This window comes from Epinephelus lanceolatus, chromosome 6 (genome assembly GCF_041903045.1).
Source record: "Epinephelus lanceolatus isolate andai-2023 chromosome 6, ASM4190304v1, whole genome shotgun sequence".
Lineage (NCBI taxonomy): Eukaryota > Metazoa > Chordata > Actinopteri > Perciformes > Serranidae > Epinephelus > Epinephelus lanceolatus.
The window spans coordinates 3003123-3014371 of record NC_135739.1 but is presented as its reverse complement, the minus strand read 5'-3'; the positions used below and the strand labels follow the sequence as shown (position 1 = coordinate 3014371).

Below are 11249 nucleotides of genomic sequence, written 5' to 3'. Positions count from 1 at the left end.
CTCTCTCTCTCTCTGTCTCTCTCTCTCCAGAAACAGTGCCACGTGTTCCCTGTTCAAAATAGTCAGTGGGTCTGACTCTGTGCCATGACGCGTAATTCAGCAGCAAGACTGACACCTACCCACACAGATCCTGAGGGCATGCACAGCAATACGACGGAAAACCATGCAGCTACAACAGTGTGGGCCTATTATACTGTGCAGCAACCCAAACTGCAGAGTCCAGTCCTCTCTGATAGTCACAGCAATTGAGAAACAAAAAATAATTATATTTATTTTATATAAAAAATGCATTTTTACGCATCAGAAAAAGTGCAGACATGCTTCACACGCTGCTCCTGTTATTTTCTCCACCATTTCTACTCAGGGACTTTGTTGTGAATGTAAAGGAACATCTAGATATACTATTTATTATATGTATTTACTATTCATGAATTATAGTAGGCTATAACATGTAGGCTAATTAAAAACGCTGTGGGTTTTATTGGCCTCTTCAATATATGCATTTTATTTTTTCTTATCTAAATGTTTCTAAAATTAATTAATAACAAGGACCACGATGGAAATACGTCCTGTGACATGTTGTGTTGTCCTTGATGTTTATTTTAATTGTGCGTGAACACTGGTGTTGTAAACATGGACGTGTGGTCTTAAAAACTGTCATTTTATTTCATTTTTTAAATTATTATTATTATAAGTGTTATAAATAGAAGTGGCCTAGTATTTATTTATTTTTGCAAATCATTATGTTGTGATTTTTTTTATATATATATATCTTTTTCTGGAGTTTCAACTAATGTAAAACTTGTAAAACATATGGACATGTATAGATGAGGTGCGACTATGTATATATGATTTATTATTAATACTTTGCAAAGAAACTAAATAAAATTTGACCACAAAAAAATATAGTTGTTGTTTATTTGTTTATTTTTGTAAATCATTACATTTTAAATATATAAAGAAATTAATAAATAGCTTAAAAAACAACTGCTGGCCTACATCCGGGACGACATGGAGTTTTTGTCACTCTGAAGTTTTTACTGTTCAGCACTTAAAGAATGAACATTTTGTTTCAGTGTCTGACTTGATCCGGAAGCTTAAACTGTGTCGTCTTTACTTTTTTGCATGACTGGCGCTTTCTGCAGGGCGTTGCACTGTACTGTGATGTCTTAGTTGAGCCACGTGGTGGCGCTGTCGCTCCACAGCTCACTCTTGTCATGGCTTAAAAACACATTTAGTTGGAGATAGGTGGTGAAACAAAGTGCAATACTTCTCTGGAGGGTGTAGCTCCAGTGAGGTGACACTTATATAGTCCCTCTGCTAATTCAGATAAGCTTCAACATTTATCTCCACTTTTATAATACTGTAAACATCAGGAAAGCATTCAGAGATTAGAATAAAAATGCTCTGTGTGGGTTTAATTGTTTAATTTAACATCCCATCAGGATATTACAGTTTTTAAGGGTAGCTTTATTTTCAACAAAGTGATACAAATGGAGTCATCAATAATGATTATCAATTCTACTTGGTTGCCTTATTGTTAGCCTATCTATACCTATCTGTATGTGAAATAATTTTTAATACTTTTTGGCTGACATTGTCTGGTGATGACTTTGTGAGGGGAACTTCTTCCTGATGAAACTGTTTATACTTTCAGTTATATTTAACATTTTATATATTGCATAGATGGGAAACATGTCAATATATAAGTCTATTTTTAGCCCTTCCCGCATATATCCGATATAGCCTTTATTTATTTGTTGTTTGTCTGTGTGTGTGTTCACTGAAGTCTTCCAGTTTCCTGCTGGTCCTCATGTGAACACAACACCTACAGTCTACCACACAGGTTACACACAGTCTCTGGCTGATGCACATGTTAGATATAAAGCAGTGTGTTACTGCTGCTGTTTATAAACACATCTGGATGTGTGTTTGAGTTTCACTCTGTCACTTGTCATTAACAAACAGGGTCTGTAGGGGATTAGTCACTGATTTGTAGCTGTGGAGGTTGTCATTGTGGTCCGAATCACTCAGTGCTCTGTGTTTGCTCTGTGCTTTGCTGAGCATCCAACAACTGATGGTTAAAGAGTAAATACTGAAAATAGAGACATTTTGTTTTGTTTTTATAACACATTCATTGTATACAAATAGTGTACCAGTGTGTGCACATTGGGATACACATTAGAGCCAGTACAGACACAGCCTGTTGCCCAATAAGAGTGAGGTATAATGCGTATTTAATGCCTGATTTTGCTTTTTTTTTTTTTTTTTTTAAAAACATCTTGATAATTTCAGGTAGGAAAGATGCATTTGGAGGGTTTCCCAGCCAACATTTACATGTGGATAGTAAATGGGCTGAAAAATGGGTCCAATATGGAGCTGTTCACAGGTTCCTTATTGGCCCCATGACACTTGCTCACATGGGCGGGTTTACCCAAGTGGGCCCCAGATAAGATGCCCATTTTGGACCCATACCCACTTTGTACCCAGGTAGACCCAACACGATCCATGTAGGACCCAATCGAGGAAACCCACCCAGAGCATAGGGGCAATATGGAACATGTGAACAATCCAAAATAGGGCCTATTTTACAGCTTATTTAGCACCCACAGGGGCCCCACATACAAGTGTTGGCTGGGTTATGGGGTGTGTAACCAACAAACAACGTTTCCTTCCTGCTAAAGATTCATATCTGATGGTTTTAAAGTAACATGTGAGACACTGTTAATATTCTTAAGTCCTCTGGCCCCATCTACATCTTCATAATGTGATGATGACATTTCATTGAATAGAGGGTGGAATGCGGCATTCAAATGTTCATATTTGAGAAACGTCAGAGTCTTTTACCGTAAATATTGACAAAACGAACCCGAAACGTAAGATAGCAACTAAGTAACTAGGAATAATAATACAGTATAATTATAGAAATACACATCAGTATATTTTTCAGGTTCTATATATCCTCCGCCTTTAATATTTTGGGCACTTACAAAATCGCTGTTTTATTTACTGTGGTGTTGGGTGGTCCTTGACCAGTTACGCTCCGATTACGACATTTCCCACGACGCCTGAATGTAGCAAAAACCCCTCGGTGACGGAGCAGAAGCAGAAAAGCGGCAGGGAGCTGCCAGCATCGTCTCAAACCGTCGCAGGACCGAAAGGTGTGAAAATATCGGTCCTCTAGACAGTCTAGAGGTAATACACGGAGACGGCTTCGTGTTGATAATGCTGTCACACTCTGAAAATGTTAGTATATCTGTCTCGCTTGGCTGCTTTCGGCACTAGGGTAGCGTCAAGTTACATGCATTGCTACGTTAGCTAATTTGGCGTTAGCATAGCAGCGCTAGCCGTTGCTATAGTATTCTGTAGTGTATGTTAGCGGCAGCTAGCCTGCTCTTAAGTTAAGCGAGCTAACGTTAGCTTGCCGGGTTAGCATCTTGTGTCATCTCAAATTTATGATGTCGTCGAGCTAACTTGCCCATTCCAGCTGCTGCTGGGGAAATATGTTGGCGGTGGCAGTGTGTTAAAGAGGAAGTTTAACGGTGGCTGTCAGCTCCTGAATGTGTTGCTCCTCTTTGATCATTTGACAGCTCTGTGTCAGCGGAGATATGGAGACACCGGGGAGGATAGCAGCAACACCGGACGCCCTGGACTTCACGGTGGAAAACGTAGAGAAGGTGAGTTTTGGGACCTCTCAGTCCTTATCATAGTCCCCAACATCTTAAGAAGCACCATGTTCTCCTTTGACTGTATTAGCGGTCTTGTTTATGAAGAAACAGCTTTAAGAGGGGAAGCTGAGGAGCTTTATCTGCCGTGTAGCCACATAATGATAATAACTGTTACTTCACTGAATTCCTCTGGAGAGGTAATGTTGTGTGTGCATACAGGAATTTAGCTCACCTGTCCTCACATCTTTAAATTAGTCTTTACTGAGTGGATAATGTTTAGAAAGATGATCAGCTGAGAGCTAAATAACAGGTTGTAGCCCGCCAATTCTTTACCATCTCTGTTGTTGTGAAATGACTGGGTTTTGTTTTTCTCTGGATATATTTGTGTGTGTGTGTGTGTGTGTGTGAGAGAGAGAGAGTGCGCGTGCATGCGTGCTTGCTTGGCAGTGTTGCTGCCAGGTCGCTGCGATGAATCTCCCAGTTGGGTGGCCACTGACTCGGACACGAGGGGATGGGTGGGGAGAGACAATGGGGAGGATGGAGAGTGAGAAAGGTGCTCCTGTGGAGGAGTCGATGTGATGAGATGGATAGGGGGATGAGGAGAGGGAGGGAGGGAAGGAGGGAGGGGTGGGACAGGGTCGATGTCTGTGACAGTGCCAGTAAAGAAAGAGGAGGGGGTAAGAGGAGGTTGGCGATGCGACAGAAATGATTAGAGGCAGGTTTGAGGGAGAGGAGCACATTCCTATGGGGGAAATGGCTTGGCTCAATACTGGGGTTCTGGTGTAATAAAGGAGGAAGGAGAATGACAAACAATGAGCAAGGCTCTGTCTCCCTATGGCTGATCTCCTTATTCATTTGTTCATGTTTTTATGTCTGCAGGTGAAGAAAGTGGGGCTCTGTTGTAATTTTGGGGTTGCAAGTGCATGAAGAAAATGCCTATTAACTAAGTCAAAAACATACTAGTACATATTGTATGCATACCTAGGTAAGTGCATAATTCACGTATCTGTGAGGATCATAAATAATTTGTTGTGGTGTACTAGGGAAACGTTCAGTGATAGTAACTGATACCCAACCTTTTAGATTTGTATAGATTTTTTTTTATTAGATCAAGCTGTTTTTTGTTGGGTTATCCAGTATTTAGGTGTGTCATTACAGTGGACATGAATACCCCAAGTCATCACAAATAATGCATCATATTTATCAAAAATATAATCTGCATGTCAGATTCAGCATTCAGTGATTCATTTAATTATCTGAAACAGGAGATGCTTCCAGAGGCTGAATGTCAGTGTAGTGATAATTCAATAAACATTTTTAATTAAAAAAGCGTTGAGGAACGTCATCTGTGATGACATGGCAGTGTTTGTTTCTACACTGAACTCTGACCTTTAAACTGATTTGCTTTTCCACATTGTACGACACAAAGCGGCCACTAATATATCACGACAAAATGTCATAATATTTTATTCTGATTTCATTTACTGTGTGCGGGATTGTATAGTTAAAGGTGCATTTTCAGATCATGTTAAAGCTTTCAGTCCTCTCCGAGTGGTGCGGCAGCATCAGTAATCTCATTAACTGATAAAACATGACAAACAGCATCTGAAGTATTATTTCCCTTCAAGGCTATGAGCCCTTTTGTAATAACACCACACTTGCATTTCAAAACTGATGAGATATTGTTCTTCACAGACTCAGCTATATTTAGAAAATATATGTAGACTATTTGAGTGAGATGAGTCTTTTCTCTCCATATTTTTGTTTTTATAGATAATTTGTCTCGACATATTTGTACTTAATTAGTTAGGGAGTCAGTACGATGCTGTTCATTCACTGGAGAGAGGGAGTTTTTTAGTACCTCTGTGTGCCCCTAAAAGCATTATAATAGTATCTGAGTCAAACCACCACCTTGTTGCGTTAAGAAAAATTGGAGATGTTTCCTTTTACCTTTTGATTTTTTATTGTGTTCTCTGCCAAACAGTCACAACAGCAAGTAGTAGCCTAGTTCTGTACTGTTCATCAATACAAAGTTGAATTGCGCTTCCCATAACATGACGAAAGCAAAACCAGTTTAAAGAGTAAAATAAAAAAGAGCATCAGTGCAGAATTGTCACTGTTGTTCAGTAGGATGGTGAAGAGTGTGTGCTTGTTGTAGACATAGCGGTGGAGATGATGGTTCCTGGCCCAGTAGTTGTATGTGTCCAATAGAAAGCTCTTTGTTCAATGTTGGGTCTGTGAAACAAAGTACCACATTGTCAGTATCAGTTTGTGTGTATAATGAATGGGTATGTATACAGCCTTACATTTCCGCTTGGCTATAATTAGCCTGTAGATGCACTATTCCACTATTACAAGCAAATGGATCTCAGAGGAAATTCAGAGCTCTACACTTTGCTGTGACACAGTGTGCTGTTAGGATTTAATCATTTTGCATGTCTCCCCTGAGACAAACAACTACTGTACCACCAAAAAGGACCACAGCACAGTGCTGGGTCAGCAGCATCCTGCCCAGGCCCACTTTGTAATCACCTAACCTCAATACCTACACAGGATGCTGTCCATAGGACGCTGTCGAGGTCCTTTCAGTCGTTCGTAGCTCCCAGGCTCTGCCTTATGGAAACTGTGTTCAAGTCAAGTTAGGATAAGATTTATGTGACAGCAAGAGCTCTCCTCTTATTAAATAGCTGTATGGCATTTAAAAGCAGAGGAGATGATTCAGCCTGCCAGCTAACATATTACAGAGCATAGCTAGGAAATTTGACACTGAGAATTGATGCATGGTGTATTGAGTGGTCTTGTGGTGGCCGGAGAGGCTATTACAGAGAGAGATAGGGATCGTGATGACTATTACTGTACCATCCAGTCATTGACAGAAATGTATATGGGTTCAAGGTGGAACACATATCTTGCAGGTTACATGATACACACATATACTAGTGCCAGCATTTTTGTTTTATACTTTTTATTTTAGCAGGCTAGGAGACAGTATCCTATATGTATGTACATTGATTCAGTGACTGATGATTCTTCTGAATTATGTGATGGAAATTGTTCATGTAACTGCGGTTTGCACATGGAGACACTTGGTGCAAGGGTTTGTTTGCTGTTCATGTGCTGAGATTTTATCACTATTGGCAACATGGTATTCTTAATTTCTGTCTTGGCTGCGTGCTGTCAACAACCACCCGCGCACACTCTCGCACAAAGTATTCTTCTTTGTTCCCTCATTAATCATCATTCCTCTGCATGTCTTTGGTTCTCACAGTTATACCGCAGTGTCATGATGGGTCAGTGGTGCGATGATGCCTTCCGCAGCACAGCAACAACACTGGCCTCCCATCACTACAATGACTTTGAGTATGACACTCTGGTGCACAGATGGCTTGAAAACACACTGAACTGATGGCAGCAAGATGCCATTACCTGCTGTGTGTAAACACAGTGTGCAAAGACAAAATGTGTGTGTAGGCGCGTGCACTTATTCCTCATGTGGAGAAGGAGAGATTTCTATAATGTTTGGAAAAAACATCACGCTGCCACCTGCTTCTCTTGATCTACATCTCCTGCCTTGCACTTGCTAATAATTTTAATAAGATTATTCGTATTTTATGGATGATAGCGTCTAGCCCTCTGCCCAATTTATCTGCTTCATATTTGTCCTTGATATTTTGTGTAGTCGAGGTATTTTTGTGGGCTTTTTCAGCTTAGCTCAGGACCTACACTTGTTATTCTCCAGGGCTTGGTAGGGAACAGACAAGTGTATACCAGCTACAGTAAATCCATGGTCATGTGTGAGCAGATGGTGGATCTGTCTAATTGAGCGTTTTTTCATTTGCATCCCTCTTCTTCCTCCTCCTGTTGGAACGGGACTGTGGAGGAGGCTAATGACCTTTGACAGTGTCTGCCAAGAGCGGGCCATCCTCAGGTGAAGCCAGGTGGTTCAGGCAGGTTGCCACCATCTGTAGATACAATTAGTTGCTTCAGTTGCACTGACTGCTTTGGCTGCACATAAACACTACTTTTTCTAGGGGTGCGCATGTTTTTTACTTGTTTTAAGAACCATTTAGTGATGATAGGCAATTATAGTTAGTTAGTGGAAATAACTGCTGCATGTCTGGCCTGATTTCTAGGAGGAGACAGGCGGTGGTTCTTTGTAAGAAGATTAAAGCAGCAAAATGAACAGACTGTTTTGTGTCTTGTGCTTTGATAATAAACCTAGGAGGGACAGACACGCTCAGACACAGACACAGTGCTGTTTGGGATTGGATGAGGAGAGGTCTGCGATCACACAGTGGACTGCGGTAATGATCCGCTGCTGCTTTGAACTCGGATATCACAGTTTCGTTTACAGAAAGGGTAGAGTGGAGCTGACTCACAAAAAAAAAACATCCTAATGCTTTTTAGAATGAAGGCATGATAATGATCCATAGAAAGACCTTGCTGAATTGCAACACAATAACACATTCATATTCATGAGTTCAGTCATGCAGCTCTGTCTGTAGTAATCTGTTCACATTTACAGAAGAAACACCTGGTTTCATAGGTGCAGAGGTTTTCCTTCTGACAGTTTTGAAAGTGCTTAGATTCTCATAAAAAGTACAACATGACTGTGATAGATGTTAGTGGACTACAGAGACCTTCATGCTAAGTCAAAGCCACATATATACTGTACGTGCACACGCTGCATATACTGTATCTGCACCTATAGCTGTCCCTCACACATGTACAAATGCCACCTGACTCTCTACAAACAATCAGCTCATTAACACCTAGCCAGTCGTGTTCGCACTCTGGTACAGTAAGTAGAGGCAGATAATTGTGTTGCAGGATGACAGACGGAGAGAGAACGCCACCTGAGACTGTCTGCTTCCAGTAGGCATTGACGCTGCCCGAATGTTCTCTCTACAGCTGCAGTTCCCAGTATTATTCATCCTCCCTTGTTTGAGAACCTAAACTTCACTGATGAGGGAATGGGGAGAATTGTAGATTTTAGAAGAAGACTGAGATGAAGAGAGAGAGAGCTGAGGGATGGAATGAAACTAGATGGACAGTTTAGGCTGGAGGGAGAAATGAGAAGGAAGAAAGAGGAGAGAATGACTGCTGGTGGAGGGATTTATGTGTGCAGGCTTCAGGGGTAAAGACAAGGATCAGAAGCTCGCTGAATAGATTTTTTTTTTCCTGTGTTGCTTGTCAGACACTTAGTGCTGGCTGCCAGCAGTTTTAGTTCAGCGAGCATGTACTTGTGTGTGTGTGTATTTGTGTGTGAGACAATGAGAGAGAAAAAACAGGCATTTTTTTTTTGCAGAGTAGTGCCTAAACCTCTCTTCTGGCACTGCCAGGATTAGAGGTGTCTGTTTAATTAATGCTCCCTTTTCCCCTTCTTTTATTTCCCTCTCTTATACACATCCTTTATCTTCTTTCTCTTTGGCTTGCTCCCTCTTGTTCTCTCTGCACTCAAGTACTCAAATTACTCAGAGCTGTACTTCAGAGAGTGCTGTTTTCAGGTCATTGCTTTCACCATTGTTCAGGTTTTCGAGGTAAGCTGTCTACTACGTGTCTGTGTGCTTGCCTGTTTGCGAGTGAGAAAAGATGCTCTTTTCTCAAGGTAACCAGCTCTTCCCACCACACAAGCGCTCAAAGGACCGTGCTTCTCCTCTCTCTACTCCTCTGTTATTTCTGACATCCACAATTGTGAATGTTTGGAGTGTAGTTGCAAACAGTTCTCAAATTGAGTTTGTTTTTACATAGTTGTTCAACCCTCTCGTGGTTTAACGATCCACAGATTGTATGCATTCTTTGACTTCTCTCTCCTTACTCTCCTCTGTCATCTTTATTTCCAGGCCCTCCACCAGCTGTACTACGATCCCAATATAGAAAACAAGAATCTAGCCCAGAAATGGCTAATGCAGGCTCAGGTCTCGCCTCAGGCCTGGCAGTTCTGCTGGGCCCTACTAAGCCCAGATAAGGTACAGTGGACACACAATATCTCACGTGGAGACACACACACACACACACACACACATACACAAGTGTTTTGCATCATTTGCATCAAAATGTCATCTCTCACAGGTGCCAGAGATCCAGTACTTTGGCGCTAGCGCACTTCACACCAAGATCTCACGCTACTGGTCAGACATCCCCACAGACCAGTATGAGTCTCTGAAGACCCAGCTGTTCTCCCAGATTGCCTGCTTCTCCTCCGGCTCCAAGATGGTGCTCACCCGGCTGTGTGTGGCCCTGGCCTCTTTGGCACTCAACACAATGCCTGAGGCCTGGCCCGGCGCAGTGGCAGAGATGGTGCGGGTGTTCCAGGAGGAGGGAGGAGGGGTGGATGGGCGGGCACGCTGCCTGGCATTACTGGAGCTGCTCACCGTTCTGCCTGAGGAGTTCCAGACCAGCCGCCTGCCACAGTACAGAAAGGGACAGGTATGTCTGCAGGTACCACCTTCCCCCGCCTCTGCAGGTGGTTATGGCCACCTGTTCAATGTTTACAGGTTTTCTTTTTTCTTTTTCTTTTTTTTTTTTATTCATTTGTTATCACAAGGTATTTTGAGTAGGGCTGCTGCCTGGAAGTCGGAGATTCAAATCATCAGTCGGAAATTCTGTAGTCAACTGAACACTGAACATCCAGCTGAACCCTGTTCAAACTCTCAAACTCAGTATAGAAAAAAAAGGAACAAATAGTCAAATATTAATATTCAGAAGCCAAATCTAATCCATCAAAACATCTTCTTCCATGGGGCAAAACAGTCAGCAGTCATGCAGGACTTCATCCAGTCATTTTAGTCATTGTAAAATTCTACAAGTTATATGTCCTGCTTGTCGAGGATGCATCAGGACACAGCGTTTGCACTACGAAAGATGTGGTCAGATGCGTCCCCTCACTTATATTTCGAGTTGTCCACTTGTGATCGTATTGCCCAAAATGCTTGTGAATACCAGGTTTAAACAGGCTCTTAATCTTGCAATCAGTAGCTTCCAGATATTTGATCTAAATCATAAGTTTAGTCATATTGGACTGTTTAATGCTGGTGAAGTTACTGTACAGCTGCTTGCATTGAACAGAAATGTTTGGGAGGTTTGTGTTTTTTTATTAGACTAAAAAGTTTTTCAATGAAATATAATTGATTATTTCTTTATGTTCCAAAAAGTAAGGTATCAACAAAGCATCATATCTGTGTCAGTGCTAAAACACGGGTATCTTTATGGCACCAGTACTGAAAAACTCAGACTGAGTCTGTTCATTACGCTGAAGAACATATCACACATGGGTGATACAGTTGCAGTCTAACCCTCATTATCATCCTCCCTCTAGGTTCGGGGCGCCCTGGGCCGGGAGTGGGGGTCAGTGTGTCCCTTACTCCAGCAACTGCTGCGAAGGACAGACAGCCCCGGGGCGGTGAAAGCTCGCGTGCTGCGCTGCCTGTCATCCTGGGTGCTGTTGGATGTGCCCCTCAGTGAAAGCGAAGGCCTGGTGCACGACTGCTTCAGTGCCCTACCTGACCCAGAGCTCTTCGACACAGCGGTGGAGGCAATAGTCAACGCCATCTCACAGCCCGACTCCCAAAGGTGTGTACA

General features: G+C 42.0%; 1 protein-coding gene across 4 annotated transcripts in view; it reads left to right on the top strand.

The window, feature by feature from the left end:
* The first annotated feature begins 3047 nt into the window (after window positions 1-3047).
* LOC117253816 (importin-13-like) overlaps window positions 3048-11249 on the top strand; it is a 35345-nt gene continuing 27143 nt past the window's right edge. Inside the window, exons 1-5 of one of the 4 annotated variants that reach the window (XM_033621522.2) lie at window positions 3048-3161; window positions 3591-3677; window positions 9512-9637; window positions 9741-10097; window positions 10987-11240. In XM_033621522.2, coding sequence (XP_033477413.2) covers window positions 3609-3677; window positions 9512-9637; window positions 9741-10097; window positions 10987-11240 — 806 coding nt within the window. In that variant the 5' untranslated portion in view covers window positions 3048-3161; window positions 3591-3608. Of the gene's footprint in view, window positions 3247-3590; window positions 3678-9511; window positions 9638-9740; window positions 10098-10986; window positions 11241-11249 lie in introns of all 4 variants that reach the window. The other 3 variants (XM_033621521.2, XM_033621520.2, XR_013491688.1) reach the window with 3 other exon arrangements.